Source organism: Hetaerina americana, unplaced genomic scaffold, assembly GCF_022747635.1.
Source record: "Hetaerina americana unplaced genomic scaffold, ioHetAmer1.1.p SCAF_2, whole genome shotgun sequence".
Classification (NCBI taxonomy): domain Eukaryota; kingdom Metazoa; phylum Arthropoda; class Insecta; order Odonata; family Calopterygidae; genus Hetaerina; species Hetaerina americana.
Window position 1 is genome coordinate 17,987,726 of NW_027286763.1, and position 19,013 is coordinate 18,006,738.

Below are 19,013 nucleotides of genomic sequence, written 5' to 3' on the forward strand. Positions count from 1 at the left end.
AAGGTTATTTAAATCACCAGCATTAGATCGTACGTATTGCTACCGTAGTAGGCGTAAGTAACTTATAGGACACGAAGAGACATATAAATTCTAAAGTTTAATTTCATATTCTATGCATTCATTCACTTGCTGAGAAATCTTTCACTTCACATGAATTTAATAAAAAAATTATTTGCTTGAAAGCAAAAATTTCCACAGCCCAGTGCTACGACAGTATTTCGGTGCCACCCGTAACTATGCCTTATTCTCGTAACTAAGTATAATTTGGGAATAGGTAACCTTCCTATATATTACATTCAGTCGTTCATGGGTACACAATAATTCTAGAAGTTGAAATTAAGCCTTCTTTTTACGCCAATTTCCAAAACTTCCGTAATGTAGTCAAAAAGAGATAGGTGAAATTAAAATCATCAGTGAACTGCCGTGATAAAATTTGTCCATTCCAAAAGCCTTTCCGATTTTCCGATGAAAAACAGCAGTTCACCTGTCCCAGTTTTATCTTTCATAAACCTATCTTTTAGTCGTACTCTGGCAGATTCCCTAGCCTCCATCACATGGCCAAGCCTTACTGGGGTGCTATATCTGTGCTCGAGAGTGTAATTGAAATAAAACCGAGCAGTCATCTGCGGGTGCAATGCGCAAAGGGCGGGCCTCAATCGTCTGTCGCCGCAATGTCCTTGCTTCGAGGAGGCCAGCGACGGCCGTCACGTGCATTTGGGTGGCGGCGACTGCATATTGAGAGAACTATCAATCCGTTGTTGCTGTGATTTACAAACCGCAAATGGAGATGGGAGGGGATCCGGGATCGCAGCCATCCTATTGATGACTGTTCGTCCTCCCCCTGCCACCCCAACCCCCCTGCCCCCATCTACCCCCGTCAATCCCCTTTCCGCCCCCGCTGCCCCCCCTCCACCCGCCCTCCCTCGCTCGGCGTCCCGGTCGCGTATTGGCGCCCTCTGGGATCATCTCCGCCCCGTCATAGACACGTCTATCGCGCGATCCGTTTATTTGCTCTCCGTTGTTAATTCGTGCGCTCAGTGGAATGGGAAACTAATTTTGAATTCGTGTCCGTAGGACAAATGAGAATGGGAAGAGGGGGCGAAGGGATTTCAGACTGATAGAATGGCCAAGGCAATGGTTTCCCGAGCGTAGGAATCCGATTCTATCCCCGGAGATTCAAGGGATTTTTTATCGATACGCCACAATTGGTTAATACGATAATCATCGTTTGAAAAACCCCGGCGAATTAATATTTTTTCCTTTCAAATAGGGCGGCACTCCAAGAACTGGTTAACACTTTCAAATCAATTGGATGCTGATGTAACTTATATGTTCCTTTGGCCATTCTTATTGAAAATGATCGAAGAAATGGAAAATTCAACATTTCATCTTTCATCTTACTTTCTCTCGTATTATTTATTTTTAAAATTTTTCCAAGCATCAATTTTTCCCATGTCATCACGAGAATCACAACACCATTGAAACATTACGAATTACACTGCTTGGGTATTACAGGTGTGCAGAAATAGAGTAGTGTGTAGGAAATCAAAACTGCAAGCCTTAAACAATTTTATCAGAGTTAAACTCTGACATATTGATGATTTGCACAGCACGAGCAACTGCGGGGAACATTTGTATAAACTGACTGAGACCTTCACGACTATTTTCAAAAATTTTAGTTTCTACGATGGAAACATGAATTACTCGGTTGTGAACTCATTCAATCTCATCCCCTTGTGTGAGTGTGGATTTAAAGAACTATATGTTTGGGTAATATCCATTTAAAATGTATCCCGAAGAAACAGAATATCAGATTTTACTTAGTGTAATTTCTCAATATTGAGAAGGAAGAAATAATAGATTAGGCAAACTTCAAGCAACAGTTTTTGTTAATGCGATTTCGGTTTAAAAAATGTTATCTTCAAGTACAAGCAATTATTTTTTAAGCTTTTTTTATAAATATTAATCTGTCACCAAACGCTGGCGAAATGTGCCGAAATACGGAAAATTAAAAAGTGGATTTCATATAATTTACCTCCTTTGTCCTCATATTTCTTTTTTCATTCCAGCTACTGTAATTACAAGGTTAAGAACGGATGAATTAATTCAAAAATAACTTCCACAGTCCATGTCATCTGTTCGTGGAAATTTTGCAAATAGTAATTTTTTCTGAAGTTTTAGAGGTTGATTCCTCGATCATTGCCCTCTTCAAGTGTCGAGTGAAATTTCATTTAAAAATAGGACACTGTAGAACTAGAATATATGATCAGGGTAAATAGATTCACGAGCATACGTAGACTTTAATAACGTTAACATTCCTGAATGCCGTTACCACAACCATTTATTGGTGCGATCAACTTGATTGTGGTTGCAACTTTACAAGGCACGAGAGAAATTTAAACGAAACATAGCCCCGGCGACTATACTCTCTAATATTGTTGACCTCCAGTTTCATCCGTTGGGCACTGATAGAGGTAATCACAGAGTTAGAATATGAAAAAACCTCGGTGCTAGTAAAATTGCCACATTATAAACAGTGTACGATATACCTTTCGCCATATACATATATAGTCGTGTCTTATATAAATTAACGAAAAAAAGGAAAAAAATTAGATATATTCCAAATGGCAGAATTGAATTTTCATATTTTTTTAACAGTTTACAAAAGTTGAGATTACACAGTTGAGTTCCACGTTATTAAAAAACATTTAATGACATTAAATACGCCTTGAATCGATTGAAAAACCATAAAGGAGTTAATATTAATTTCCACGTTTCCAGAAAAATGCCAAGTCCAGCTCTGAAACGAAAATATCTTTGTGCAATTTTATTCTTCGACAGCAGATACTTTTCGATTACTTTCCACGTTTCTAAAAGTTTGGATTGTGTACCCCATAAAAATGTATTTGAAATCAACGTCTTCAAGCACAGGACATCAAAAAATTGCAACTTAATTACATGACAGTTAAATAGAATATCTGACGACGCAAATAGAACGCCAGCTGCGCATTATTTCGACCAAAAAAAGAAAACCTTGCTCGACGCCCCGGAATCTCAACGTCAGCCACGAAATACGACCCCTCCTGACCCGGAAACGATTCCATCACCGTACGAATTTGCGGATGAAGCCACTTCTCCGCGGAGGAGGCGGGCGAGGGTGGGAGAGTCGGAGGGGTGGCCGTAACGCAGCGTGCGTGCGCTTATAGTATGCGCCTACATGTCCATGGACGACCGACGACGCTCCAAGCGTGAAGAGCCAGAGAATTCGCGGGAACAAAAGAAGGCGTCCGAGCGTCCCACCTCAATTTCCCGGGGGAAGATTTGTCGCTCCGGAGGGGCCCAGAACGCCACCACCAGGGTCCTCTCTCCCGACCGCCGCCCCCCCTCCCCCCCCGAACTGGTAAAACTCAATCACCAGAGAGGGAGGAGGAGGGAGCGTGAAACAAAAGCGATCAGTTTGGAGCGGTGGGTGAGGATGGGGGGAGGGGTGGGGCGATCGGATTGGCATCGAATGGGATTGACGCACGGGCGACGGTGGCGGTATCTCGTTTTGTTCCCTCACACCCCAAACTTCCGTTTCCAGGGAGTTGGGTCGACAACCAAGAGTGGAATGACACCGCCGCTACCACCCCGTGGGTCGCTACGCACCCACCGCTCCTCCCCCATCCCCCTGTTTATTTACCGCCATCACGAGTTATCGGCTCCGGGATCGGTTCGCCGCCCATCTCAATTCCTTCCCCGTCCCTCCGCGTAAACGTCCCTCGTCATTTCTCCCCGATGTCCATCTGACTACCTCTCGGATGCATCGTCACTACACTCGTCGCATGATTTGAACACGGCCCTCGCTCTATTGCGCCCTTCCATTCCCGAATCGTTTCCCCACTTATCACTTCTTAGCATCAATCTCTTCCCTTGCCCTCCCCACCCCCTGCCACACCCCCTCCTTTCCGCCGGGAGCCTTTGAACGGAAATTGAAGAGGCGTGGAGAGGGCTTTCACCATTCCAGGTTTCTGATATCACGCATCCTTGGCCAAATATCCGTAATGTATCGAAAAATTGCTTCTTTCCCTAAAAATGTGTAAACGGATGACTGCAAGCTATACCTGGCGCATTGAAAAAAATAGATTTGGATTTAAATCAGTAAAGAAACATTTTCAACCTAGTAAGTGTTGCATTTGAACGCACATTGGGGGCTTGTGGGTCATTGTTCAGGCATGTATATGCCACCAAGCTATCATAAGGATGAATAAGCCGATACGATTAGTTAGAGGACATACTAATTGTGTGTGTTCCTGTAGGGAAACATTTGATAGTGATTGGAATGAGAGGGTAGGCGAAGGATGATATGGTGATGAGGTAGGGGGCTACGGTTTAGGTACGAGGAATGACCGCGGGGAGAAAGCAATTGAATTCTGCAGGAGACAGGGGTAAGTCATCACCAACACTTGGTTTAGACACCACAAAAGGCGTAGGTATACATATAAAATGCCAGGTGACTCAGAAAGGTATCAGTTAGGTTATACAATGATTAGGCACAGATTCAGAAATAGTGTATTCAATTTGCACAGCTTCCCGGGAGCGGATTATGACTCACCACAATTTAGTTGTTTTGGAGTGTAGCGTCCGTTTCAAAAAGATTAGGCAGGGGCGGCAGGTTAGGAAATGGAACATAAAAATATTGAATGGATTGACAAGGAAGGACTATCAGCAGATTGTTGAGAAAATCATCGATGGCGGTAGAGAGCTGAGTACTATCGAAGAAAAATGGGAATGTATCAAGAAAGAAATATCGAAAGCCGCTAAAGGAATTATAGGAATCGTTAACGAGAAAATGACAAAGAAACCATGGATGACGGAGGAAATAATTACAAAGATGGATGAGAGAAGAAAATGGAAGTATGAAACATAGAGGTAGGCAAAATGAAATACAAAGAGTGAAATAAAAATTTGAGACGAGTTACGAATAAACCAAAAGTAGTATGGTTGGAATACGGAGGATACGGAAAAATGGAGAATATGAGGATATGGAAAATTTTCAGAGAAAAGATAAAATTGGTGAGCTATACAGCTAGGTAAAATCACTATCGGGAAGTAAGAAGAAAAGATGTGTTAACAGTTAGAAATAAGTCGGTTAAGATTATAGTTGAAATAGAAAAGATCTCAGAGAAATGTAAGAACTGTATGGTATAGAACTCAGGCCAGTAAGCTTAAACATAGAAAGAGAATATGACGTAGAGGAAGATGGCTTAGGTCCAGGCATACTCGACAATGAGGATGAAATGGCATTAAGGGAGATGAAATCAAACAAGGCCTGGGGTAGACAACATTCCTACTAAAATGTGGAAGAGGTTATGGACTGATTCATAGTATCTATGGAGAGGGAATCTGGCCGGAAACTTTTGAAGGATCAGTTTTAGTTTCTATTCCAAAAAAGGTTAAGGCTACATCACGTGAGGACTACAGAACAATAAGTTTGATTTCCCATGCAGCTATAGAGGTTCTCATGATCATAACCTAAAGGATGGAGAGCAAGGCAAATGATTACTTAGGGGATAATCAGCTTGGGTTTAGGAAGGGGAGAGGTACTCGTGAGGCCATTGCAGTAATGCGGTCACTAATAGAGAGGAATATGGAATACGATTCTGATGTATTTGCCTGTTTCGTAGATTTCGAAAAAGCGTTTGATAGAGTGAATTGGGTAAAACTAATGAGTATACTGAGAAAATAGGAATAGATTGGAGGGAACGGAGGCTAATCCCCAACCTGAACATGTCTCATACTGCTCAGGTGTGAGTGGGAAAGGGGGAGTCTGGATGGGTAGTGTTAGGAAGAGGTGTAAGGCAGGGTTGCCCATTATCACCGTTGCTTTTCAACCTGTATGTAGAGGAAATGATTAAAGAGGCATGGGAAGAACTGGAGGTAGGAATGAAAGTGGGCGGGGAATTCGTAAAGTCAGTTAGGTTTGCTAATGATCAAGCTCTAGTTTGTCAGTCAGCCAAGGGGTAGCAAGCATTGCTGAGTGATTTGGAAAATCAGTGCGGTAGATATGGGATGACAATAAAAATAAATACAAAAAAGTTATTCAATTTTCTAGGTAGACAACGCCAATCTTAACATTAAAATAGGAGTGCAAAAAATAGAGCAGGTGGAACAGCCTTCTTATCTCGGAAGTGTCTTGTACTAAAATAATCAAAGTAGAAGGGACATGAGGAGAAGAATTGCACTTGTGAAAAAGGCTGTCATTAGGAGGTGGGAGTTAATGACAGGGACGTTGAGTGATAAGAAAAGATGTTAAGAAAAGACTCGTCAAACCTTTGATATAGAGCGTAGTTATGTACGATGCGGAAATGTGGTCACTGAAGTAGGAGAATAGACGTAGATTGGAGGCTTTTGAAATGCGAGCGTTGAGAAGGTAAACTGGACGGAATAGAAAACAAACGAAGAAGTGCTGGGTATGGTGGGTGAGGAGAGGGGATTTTTGGGAGAAATCATAATGAGGCAGGAAAAATGGATTTAAAGCATATTGATCGGCAATGGGATGGTGAAGGCTTTAATAGAGGGGAGAATGTATTGCAAACGTGGTAAGGGTAGGAAAAGTAAAGATATATTGAAGGTAGGAAGGAAGTACACAGAGATGAAGAGGCACTTGTTGTAGAGTAGGGTGCTGTATTATGTTTTGGGAGACCCTTTGGGAGAGTTTAGGAGATAGTTAATTCGTAGTTGTGTCCTTCCAAAACCTACCTTAACCTTAAAACGTTATAATTTAAAACGAATCTATTTGGACTCTACATTATTGTGCCCCTTATATTTTCCGTTTCACCCAGCCTACAAGTCATGGCACAGGTCGGTGCAGCACATGTATTCGGTGCAGGAATTTTTCCAATTTTACCTGTGTCCATGAGAATTTAAGGGAACCGTATAATTACGATTATTTATTTTATGGTAAAACAGAAGTCATTAAAAATTTTGCGTATTAGATGACCAACTCTCTCAATATGGGGAAAGGGATGGACATTTAAAAGTATTTTACGTTAAGCCTACTTTAAATTAGCAAAAATGTCGTGAAAAAAGGTCATGCTTGAGTCTTCCACCACTCCGGTGGGTACTTAAGCAAGCGGTCATGTACGAGGTCTTAGATGCATTAGATCGGATGCCACAACCCCTGGACAGTTCACCCAGGCTTTGCTGACCGTTCTCACACCCCCTGCCGCAAGGGGCCGCGAACTCCTGATTCCCTATCGCCTCCACCCCCTCACTCCACTCTTTGCCGACTGCTTCCACCGCCGCCGTCTCGTACACTTCCTCATGCGAGCCCCGGCCACGGAAGCCGCCCCTCCTGCCCCGCCCCGCCCCGCTTCCCCGGCTCTCGCCTGTGGACAAGAGCGGAGATTGCAGCGATTGAGTGGTCTCCTCCGCCCCTCTCGCCCCCGGCCTCGCCTCGGGAGAGCCCTCGCACAGTTGATGGGTGTGGCAGCGTAGACACCCCTTCGCTTCCCTCCCCACGCTCAAGCGCGCACACCACTCGCCCCCTCCGACGGAGCCACGGGCCCGGTGTTGCCGATTTCACTCCTCCCACAATAAAATCCGATATATTTTCATATCGCGCTAATATTCTTGCATATTACGAGAATTTGTCCATTCTTATATCGAGTAAATTTAGTACCAATTTTCTCGGGAACCTAAAGCTTTTGTTTGGATAAGACAAAAATATTTTTGAACTAATCGCATATATATTTGGCACTTATAAAGATTAATTAGTTATTAATTGATTTGAAATTGGCAATTTTCAACAGAATACATTTTTTTAACTTCTAAAGATCTTAATATTCTCTTTCGAAGTTCTTGCTCCATTAATACGAGCAACTAACGCATTCTCTATTTCCCTCGCATCAGCTTCCTAACTTTTATCAGCACATCACTTTTTCTCTGCCCGGCAGATTTTCTGAACCCTTCACCGTACCTCCACCAGAAAAGCTTCTACTTTAAGCTCTTATCCTTTTCTCAATAACCATTTCTATTCTGTGATCTTCGAATAGCTTCACGAAACTTTTCTTTACGCAGCGTCTCAGTCCAACCCATTCCTTTATATGCAAATGATTTGCTCAGTAGTGCAATTTTCTCAACAAAAAAGCCATATTTTCAATATTAAATCTTACTTTCAATTATTTAAAAAAAAATTCTTAAATGTTTTTTAACGATAGAATCGTTCTGAACAATTATACGAGATACGATATCGTAATTTCGAATATGATTCGGAATGTTCACATTTTCTAAAAATCATCAAACCTCATGGCGGAATGTCATAGTTTTCAAATTTCCCTAGTAATTTATATACTACCAAAATCGATAAACAATTTCAATAACTCAGGTCTTCCTAATAATGTCTACTATCGTAATCAATAATATGTTAATCCAGACATAAATAAAGGAAGAGGTTTAATGGAAAAGTACTCATTTTTGAATTAATTCAATCCCAAACTCAATTATATTTCATTATGCGTTCATTTCTGAGGGAGCAAGTTAATCCTAGCGTTGTGCGTTCGAATGTCGCCCGCGAGATCTCGGACTCATAAGCCAGATGATGTTTCTAGAACCCATCATTATATGTGGTTCAATATTTCGGATGCTCGTATTTCTTAAGGAACGGTTCATGGAACAGAGAAAGGAATTGCCCATATTCGCGGATTTCATACAATTATGTCTTAGTACTATGTCTATTCTTGAACATCGGACCAATCACACGTTTGATTACTGCCGCTCTTTGCTTAGTCTTAAACTAGCACCTTTTGAGGATGTTTCTAACCTCAAATCCGAGTATGAGTTGGCAACGCTGTGAATGACAGTCCTCCCCAATACCTGGCCAGTCCAGCCCTCCCCTTTCCAGCACGAGAGACAGAGGTACACCCGAATGGATCGGGGGGCGGGGGGGCATGAGAAGGGTAGGCAGTTGAATAGGGATTGAAAACGGTGGCGCGCACATGTGTGCTCGCAGTAACGCTATTTATTCGCCGCCGGTAGGCTCACAAAGGGAGGGAGTGATTTGTCTTCCCCGTCCATTCCGAGGGGGAGGGGGGTGGGGCGTTCGATTAGCGAGGATGCGCTCGGAGGGCGATGACAAACCCCTGCGGGACGCTTCCCATCAGCGGGGGCTGGGCTAGCGGCCGCTTAATAATAACGAACCGCCGCCGGCAGTCGGAGGAAATAAGAATCCTTCTCCCGCGGGCTTAATTTCTCTCGCCACGCAATGCGCTCCGATTGAGGGAAGTACGGAACGTTTGAAAATGTTAATTGGAGGGGAATCATTAGGATTCGGAAGGGCGATTATTCTGGTAAATCAATACATTCACATAAAGGTTAAGGCACCACTCGAACGGCCACTGCGATATGGATCTCTATGGCACTGCGCGTCAATTAAAATGCAATCTTTGAAAATTGGAATTTCGTAAAACATAATTTTCACTGAAATGACCTTTTCCTCTAAAAATTGCATGTGTTTTATAGTGGAGACGGTTTTTTATGGCAAAGGTAGGCCAATATGTATGGAAACACATTATCAATTGCTAATGATTCATTTTACTCCGTATGTAAATTTGGGGAATTACTGAATTCATGGAAAAATCCTTTTTAGGAATTTCAATGAAAATATACGATTTCAAATTCCCAAAAGAGGCTTTTGCCGCTTATCCGATGACGTTTGCCCCCAAGTATTTGTAAATATGCACTTGGATGTTTATGAGGAAGAAAACTAGTAAAACTAGTGACAGATAAAATTAGCTTAACAATTGATTAAAATTCGACAATAGTTATATTGCTACAAAAATATATTGGTGTTGGCTGAACTAAAAATCTATCAACTGGAATAATAATTTCAAAAAAAGTCAAGTTTAATATTTATTTTAATTCTCGTTTAAAATTTCACCAATAGTAATTTTTCTTTTTCTGTATTATTTAATTTTACCTAAAATTAACAATTCAGAATAAATTCCGATTCATTCAAAAGTTCAAGAAAAAATTGATTAGAATTAATTGAAGTTTTTAACAGCAGTATTGAAAAAAATGAAAATTCTTCCCTTTACTTTTCTCAGTCGGATAAAAGTTTTCTGGGTATAGAAGCCCAAAAGGTAAAGTCAACTTGACTTATTTATAAAAAAAGTAGCCTAATATATATTTTCTTTTGCAACAATTATTAAAAAGTAGAGATACACTTCAAACTATTCATCAGTGACTGATTTAATTTTTTTGACGTAAAGAAGTTAGTGGCGAATGTAGTACCATTAGACAAAATGGTCGCTGAATTCAACAAACCGGAGATGGTTGTAATGTAAAAGCAAATTTTTACTGTCAAATATAAATGACGCATGAATATTCCTATTTACTGTAAGTTATAATGCCAAATATAAACTGTTGGTAACTATTATGAAGGCGTATAGACAATTGGAAGCGATTACTCGGTAAATTTTTAAAGGATTTAAAAACCATGATTATATAAGAATTAAAGTTTTTGCTCTGTCATTCGTTGTTCTATATTGTATGATATATAATGATATAAAAGCTTATAATTTACAGCTACTTAATGCAGTAAAACGTGGGAGTAGTAATGCCAATGCTTGTTGCAAAAGACAGATGTACTCACCTTTGAGGCATATCTTGTTTCTGCGGAAGTTGAGTGATGTCTCGTTGTGCAGGGGATTGTAAGTGCTGACGTTCAACTGCATCACAATCTCTATTTCTGCACTCCTCAAGCCGGTGCATGGAAACCGAACCCTGCGGGAATTATGAAAGATAGGGAGCAGTCAGTGATGCAATGAGCCACTACTCAAACAGATGGATGACGGTAACTATGCAAGCAAATATGAAATCGGGAAAAATATTTCAATTCGGTAGTCAAGGTATCACATAAGTGAATAGTTCTACATATTTCAGGTTTTTTACACTTACATATTAATTTTTAATAGTCAAGAAATACAAGCCATATATAGAGGCGGAGGAATTCCAGAGTCGGGAAAGGGTCTTGGAAAAGGGAGGATTTTAGTTGGCCTGCCATTTTATATGGGGGAATACGATTGCTTGAAACTTTTGTAAGAGAAAAGGACTCCCTTAATCTACTAATTTTTTAGCCATGCCGGTATTGCTGTAGAAAAGATCAAATAGCAGAACCAAGAATAACATATACAATAGCATATCGGAATTTTTATGAAAACATTACTGTAAGTTAGGGATAACAATGGTATTAGATGCAATGTGAACGTGAAATTGATCAAGATATCAATAGAAGATTAGAAGATAATTTTTAAGGAGAGGTTTTAAGAATTGATGGACAAATTAATGGTACACTCAATGAAAATTACACTTTTTTAAGACTAACAGTACGAAGGAATATGTGTAATTCTTGAGGGAAAAACAAAATTGCAGTTTTAATATTTTTTCACAATACTGACAGTGACAAAAGAAAAAAAAATCAATTGTAAAATGACGCGTGGCAAGAGGGAAACATTTTAGGAGACTTCTAGGTCAAAATGAGATTAGCGAAAGAGTAAGCATGAAGTCTAGAGGTTCATTGGTCGGAAACTTGTACTACAAGCCATCAATATTGGAGAATTCATAAGCTGGTGGTAAACATTAAAAATCAATAAGGCTATTAGCACGTCGAAGTTTGGTAACTTGGAATGGAACAAATGACGGAAGCATCCGGGAAGTGGGCTTGGAGAAGAATGTACGGCGAAATCAAATGAAGAAAGTTATCTAGGTGCACTTGAAAAAGAAATAAGGCTAGTGGTTAGTGGCGAAGGCTATCGATGGCAAAAAAATGACGAAAAGATTCCGAGAGGTAGCGTCTATTGAAAGGAATGAGTTAGAGCACTGAGTAAAACAATGAGAAGGAAGCTATCAGTCAACATTTTCAGATGATATTTAAGAGGAGAAAACATTAACCTGATCTGAAGAAGGTATCAGTCAAGTACACCAAGGGAAAATATAATTTAACAGACTAAAATGTTTTAGTTCCTGTTAAGGAATATTTTTATCTTTGAGAAAATGCAGTTGATACACCATTTGACCGAGTAAAGAATGACATATTTAGACACTGAGACAACATAACTTAAGATAGAAAGAGCATTGAGAGAGATGAAATCAAATAAAGCCGTGGGTGCACACAACATTCTCATGGAACTACTTCTGGCGAATCACGGGGAAAAAGTGGAAGGAAGAGTTTTTATGAGCTGATTCATAATGTTTATGAAAGTGAAAATTAACTGGAAGATTTCGTTATATCAGTGTAACCTCTCATCTCATAAAAGATTAATGTAGTCATACATGATGACATTGGAACAAGTTTTATTTGTCACGCAGTTGCGGTTTTATTTGGATTTTTCAATAAGAAGATGTAAAGGAGAAAATAAAATTAATACTTAGGGGAATTATCAGTTTGGGTTCAGAAGGGGAAAGATACGTGTATTACCAGAGCAGTAATGAGGTCAATGATAGAAAGGAACATAAACAATCAATCTGGATGTATTTTCCTGTTTCGTAGATTCCAAAAAAGTTTTTGATAGAGTGAATGGGGAAAGCTAATGAATATATTGCAAAAAATAGTGGTAGATTGAAGGAACAGGAGACTAATCTGCAACCTGTAAATATGTCTTAAAATGCGCATATGCGAGTGGTGGATGAAGATAGATAGATAGATAGATAGATAGATAGTGGTCTTTATTTGGGCGAAATTGAGATCAAATGGTCCCTTCTTCCATTTAACCCATCGTCGTTTATTATTATTATTATTATTATTAAAAATACACATGTGCTGATAGACATTGTCAAGTGGCAGACAAATCCCAAATAATCGCAAAAGATAATACATAAAACCAGACTTCAAAACACAAATCTCTTTAACAAAACAAGTGAATCCCCATCCCATTTACAACCATTAATCAGCAAGAAAAAAAAGATACATTAAAAAAATTAAGCTATTACATATAATACAATACACCACACATCAATCAAATTATTACATATATGCCTTACATCTATTCTTAAAAGTATACACTCTGTTAGGAAAGGGCTCGAATATTTTTGCAGGTAAGGTGTTCCACTCAACAATTGTTCTATTTAGAAAAGAAAATTTTTTTTATTTGTTCTCTGTGCCCGGCATTTTACCTTAAATTTGTGATCATTTCTGCCTATAAAATTTGGGTTCCCCGCCTCTTTCCTAAGATCTGCCCAAGCTTTCTCCCCCTTCAGAATTCGGAACATTCCACAAAGTCTGCTTACTTTTCTTCTAGTTTCTAGAGGTTCCCAGCCCAGCGTTTCTAGCATGCCAGACACACTCTCCATCCTCCTATGCTTCCCCAGTACATATCGGGCAGCCTTTCTTTGCACCTTTTCCAGTTTTTTAATATGACCTTCTTCATGAGGGTCCCATACAAGAGAAGCGTACTCTAAAATTGGTCTTACTAGGGTCTGATAAGCCTTCTCCTTGGTTGCTCTAACGCTCCCTTTGAGGTTTCTCATCACCCAATGAAGAGTTTTGAAAGCTTTCTTATAGATGTACTCCACATTTAGCCCCCACCCTAAGTCCTTAGTTAAATATACACTTAAGTATTTGCAAGCATCACTTCTAGGAATGACATTTTCTGAGAATTTATATTCCCTATTGTTTCCATTTACCTTATTGCTAAAAGTGATGGATTTGCATTTGCTAACATTAATATCCATCCCATTTTTTGTCACCCAATCTGCCATTTTATTAATGTCCCTTTGAAGTTTGTCACGGTCTCTGTCATTTTCGACTTTCCTGTAGATAATACAGTCGTCTGCAAAAAGTCTTATCTGAGAATTAATATTTATTGGGAGATCATTTATATATATTAAAAACAAGAGCGGGTCAAATACGCTTCCTTGTGGGACTCCCGATGTTACCCTTGTTTTTTCAGAATACACTTCTCCTAATTTGACCCTTTGTGTTCGACCTTCCATGAAATTTCTGACCCAAGAGATTACTCTTCCATCTGTGTGTAGTGGCAATTGGCCCATCTTAAGCATTAAGCGATCGTGGTCAACTTTGTCAAAGGCTTTTGACAGGTCGACTATTATAGCATCCACCTCTATTCCCGCATCCATAGAGTCGAACATTTCTTGGCAGAACCCTAATAGCTGAGTTTCGCAAGAGTGCCCTTTTCTAAAACAGTATTGGCGACTATACAACCAATTCTCACTCTCCCACAAGTCCCAGAGAAAATCAGCCATTATCTTTTCTAATAGCTTGCATACAACTGATGTCAAGCTTACCGGTCTATAATTATCAACTAGTGCCTTATCTCCTCCTTTGAAAATTGGCGTAACATATGCCTCCTTCCAAGCATTTGGCAGGGCATTATTATTTAAGGTAACATTGAATAAATGATTTATATAATTTGAAACTACACTACCACCCAATTTAAGCAAGTCAATTGAGATACCATCTGGCCCTTTTGATTTATTTGCCCTCATTTTCATAATTTTTTTATAAATTTCTGCGCTCGTCGTTTTAATACTTTTGGTATTTAATATTTTTTCGCCTCCTTGTTGACTCAGAGATGTATCTACGGGATCCTTTTTATTTACCATAACCTTAAATACACTTGCATACCAATTATTCAACGCATTAGCTTTTTACTTATAATCAACGATTAGTGTTCCATCCTCTTTTTATAAAGCTGTTATGTTATGTTTACATATTATATTGGGCATTAAACTTATAGTTACATTCATATGTACACATAAATACATATAGACAGACATCAATTCATATATATATATATATATATATATATATATATATATATATATATATATACACACATACACATACATAACTATATGCATACACATACCTACACATATACATACATATCCACACACACATACATATACACATACACACATAAACATACATACATGCATGCATACACATACATAAATACATATATAATTACGCACATATACACCCATACATACATACATATATAAATTAAGAATACACCTACATATACTCAAATTAAATGACAGTGAAAATAGAGTACAATAAAATGAGGAAAGTCTAAGCAAAGAATGAGGTTTGTGGGAAAAGCTAGGGAGAGCGTAAAGGCCGTAAGAGTCGGGATAGATACGGTTAGAAAAAGAAGTTAAACACGGGTGTCCATTACCACTTGGGCTTTTCAATGGGCACGTGGAGGAAATGGGTAAAGACAAATGGGAAGAACTAGAAATGGGAATGATAGTCTGGGGAGGATTTTTTAAAACCAGATAGGCCTATCGATGACCTTAATTTTGCTCGTCAGTCAACTAAGAGATTACAATCATTGTTTGGCGAATTAAAAGATCAATTTGATTGTAATGGGCTGAGATAAATGTATTCAAATTTTCATATGAGCACATCATATGAGGTTTTCTAGAAAGAATAAAGCTCATTTAAACGTTAAAGTGTAAGGGTATAAAATAGGACGGGTTAAACAGTTTACTTTGCCTAACTTATACACACAGTATCTTGCAGTATTTTGGTCGAAGTATTAGGGATAAAAGACGAAGAATTTCCTGAAGTGAAGAAGTATTCACAGGGAAGAAATTTATGGTAGGGGCGTTAAGCAAAGGTTAGTTAAACTTTCGCACTAACTGTGGGGATTTTACAGTGTACAAAGGGTCATTGACGCTAGATGATAGGCATAGATAGGAGGCTTTTGAGACATGGGTATTGACAATGATGGAAAAGACAATACTGAAGAAAGAAAAACTAACGAAGAAGAACTGAGAATGGTGCGGGAGTGGAAAGGACTTTTGGAGGAAATGGAAATGAGACAGGAAAGGTGGATGCAGAGTATCTTCATTGGGGATGAAATACTGAAGACTATGACATTGATGAAAATGTTAGGCAAGCCAGGTATGGCGAGGAAAAGGATGGGCAATTTGGACAGAACGAAGGGTGGAAGGAAGTATTAAGAAATGGTATAACATTTCATGACAGATTTTATCTTTCATTTCATAAATCAATGTAAATGAATGAAATTTACTGGGCTTGTAAACCTTTTCATTACAATCACTATTCATTACATTTGGTATTGAAAAACTCATTTTAGACAAAATGTTTTTATAAAGTACTCATGACAAATTTTCATCAGATTTTTCTGAAATAAACCAATACACTTGGCCATCATAACTAAAAGAACTCTACGCATAGATATTATTCAAGGTGTTTTACCTTGCAAGAGTTGCTTTTGGAAGGTTCTTCATGTCTACTATCTCGTTCATATCGCTATATATTCCATTGTTTTGCCTTCCATTAATTCCTTCTTCAGTGCTACTAAATTAATTGCCTTCAAGGATGCATTTAATTGTCTTAAAACTTTTTCTATTGAAATTATCAGTTAAATCCTCGAATTTTGCTTAGGTTCGCGTAAATGGCATGCAGTGCAACTGGATTTCAAACTTATCTCAGGCTGTTAAATTATGAACCTTTTCAGAATGACAAATTGGGTAGGCAGAATTAACTCCCAGCAAAAATCCTACGAATTAATTCCCTCGGGTACAATGTTGAAGGGAACTTGCTCGCCGTTGGCCTCCATGCACTCTGGTTAGGGAGTTTATCCACCGGAAGCGTGGAGTGTGCTTGGCATTCGACGCAGAGGCACCATAAAAACCGCACGGCGGCAGCAGCGACCCCCCGTGGGGCAGTGCGGTTGCCCGGGAGGGACCGCCTCTTCGTCGCATCAAGTCGCCGCGGCGCGCTGGTCTTTGAGGGGAACCGCGGCCGCCGACACCGTCGCCCGACCGGGACCGCACCACCCCTCGGCGAGGCAGACTATCCCAGGTCTCCACCCCCTTCCTCCTCCCCCTTCCGAAATCCTCATCCCTCTTTTGCTATGGAAACGCCTCTCCCAGGTGCGTGGCATCAAAAGGTAAGACTACTGGCTATCGATCTCTGGAAACAGAATGCGATTTAAGTGATCGCCATGTCGCTAATAGTTGGGGGAGGATTGTGAGCGGTGGGAGCGGGAGGTGGACGGGCTAGGGACGGAAGTAGGGGGAGAGGAATAAGTGGGGAGAAGCGAACAGTAGAGCAAGGAAGGTCGTGGGGGAGACGGTGGAGCTGTTGCCATCGGGGTAATGGCATTTAAGCTTCGAGAGACCTAGTGGCGAGTGAAATCTATCGAATATAAGAACACCGGTTGAAAGGGTGTCTCATTGAGGTGTGTGTGAATATATTATAAGATGACACACCATTGAAATGTTCGCGAGATTTATATTGAACTGAGGCAAAATTCTTCTCTTTGAAATATTTACATATATTATTTTAAAGGCCTCTTTACGTATATTCCCTAAACTTTTTACACGCTTGGCATCAAAATATCAGGGGTAATACAAATTCATTAATTTTCAGAACAATTACTGATAGACAGACGTTCTTAGCCCAAATATTTATGGCTAATCAGGATATAAATTTGTATGATTATTTGAATAAGGAAAGATTATCGATACTGATTGGTTGTAAATAAACAAAAACTGCTATCTTTGCATTACCTGGTTATTACCATTGTACATTCATCTTGTAAATATTTTATTTGGAAATGAAAAAAAAATGTTTTTTCAACGCATGTAAATGACTCCTGACTATGACAAAAATATGAGTTTATTCGGCAAAAATTGCGCTTAAGGGCGATTTTATCTTAGATTCATATATTTAATTATGGATATAAATTACGTTAGCATTATGAGTAATTGGTTGTTTACTTTAAATATTTGTGATTCTTCATGTCATTATCTTCTCCACTAAACTCAAGCCATCTTTATCTTTCTTTTTTTATCGTTTATCTTTGCTTACTTGACGTATCATAATTGCGGTGATAATTGCAGGAGAGAGCGGAAGATGAGCGAGGAGGTGCTTTTGGGTGGGTAGCATGGACAGAGTTGCGTTGTGTGGGTTATGCTGAATGGGACAATGGAGGGAGATGGCCAAATGAAGAGTGCGGCTCCCGCTCAGGGCAGGAGATGCAACCTACATACCTCACCCCCACACCATACCAAAGAGAGGAAAATAACGTCTCTATCTTACCATGTGTAATGAACCAATTGCCAAGTATGTTGATAGTGGCTGAAAAAAAGGAAAATATGCTCTGCGCTATGCCTCTGTGATTACATTATGTTACATTACTTCGTTCTATGATCACGTCCTCATCCACTTCAACCAATCCTTCTCCTCAACATAGATACGGATTCAACCCACTCAAATTTATTCTCTTTCTCTTTGCCGCGATTCATAGACGTTCCTCGAAGTTTTAAAACCTTGAATTTTCATCTTGCGGCAAATATTTCCATTTCCCTCAAACGTCAAGACCATGCGTAGTCGCCATTCTGGAAAATAATGCTTCTCGCTCTTTGATTTGAAAAAATTGCTCAAAAACACTCGAAAAAACACACACAGTTGGATCTTGGCCATCAATCTTTGTGCGTGCATGGACGGCTTGACAGATTTAACTCTCGGAAACGTATTCCTCACATCAAGTAAAAGAGGACTGTTATACTATCGATTTTCTCTTCCAATATTTCTCTTCTAACTTGTAACAGAAGTTATATTGGTTCGCAGAGAGTCGGTTTAGATATTCTCTGCTCTGCAGGGAAACATTTTCATAAAATATTGGATATCTCTTCGACTGTTGGAAGATGATTCATTCCTATTTTATAATATAAGTAATTCTTTTCTATGCAACGCTTGGTTGACATTTCACCAGCTTTAGATATCTCATGTGAAGAATATTTTCCTCATTTGTTTTTCCCTTGAACGTACAAGACTCGTATGTCTGAAGATATTCCAAAATATATTAAACTGAGAAAACAATTATTCAGGTAATTAATCACGGGAAACCTTCATCATTTATGCAAATTTGGCGGAACTACGGTGAATTATTCACTTATTCTTCAAGTGAGGAATTTAATGAAAAATCTTTTTAACACCTCATCCATACATTATCTTCCTTCAATCCAGTATT

General features: G+C 39.3%; 1 protein-coding gene across 1 annotated transcript in view; it reads right to left on the reverse strand.

Moving 5' to 3' along the window:
• Nucleotides 1-19,013, reverse strand: part of LOC139687589 (tyrosine-protein kinase Dnt-like) — a 772,241-nt gene that overhangs the window by 280,298 nt on the left and 472,930 nt on the right. The window contains exon 5 of the mRNA XM_071584808.1: nucleotides 10,634-10,764. Coding sequence (XP_071440909.1) covers nucleotides 10,634-10,764 — 131 coding nt within the window. The remainder of the gene's footprint in view (nucleotides 1-10,633; nucleotides 10,765-19,013) is intronic.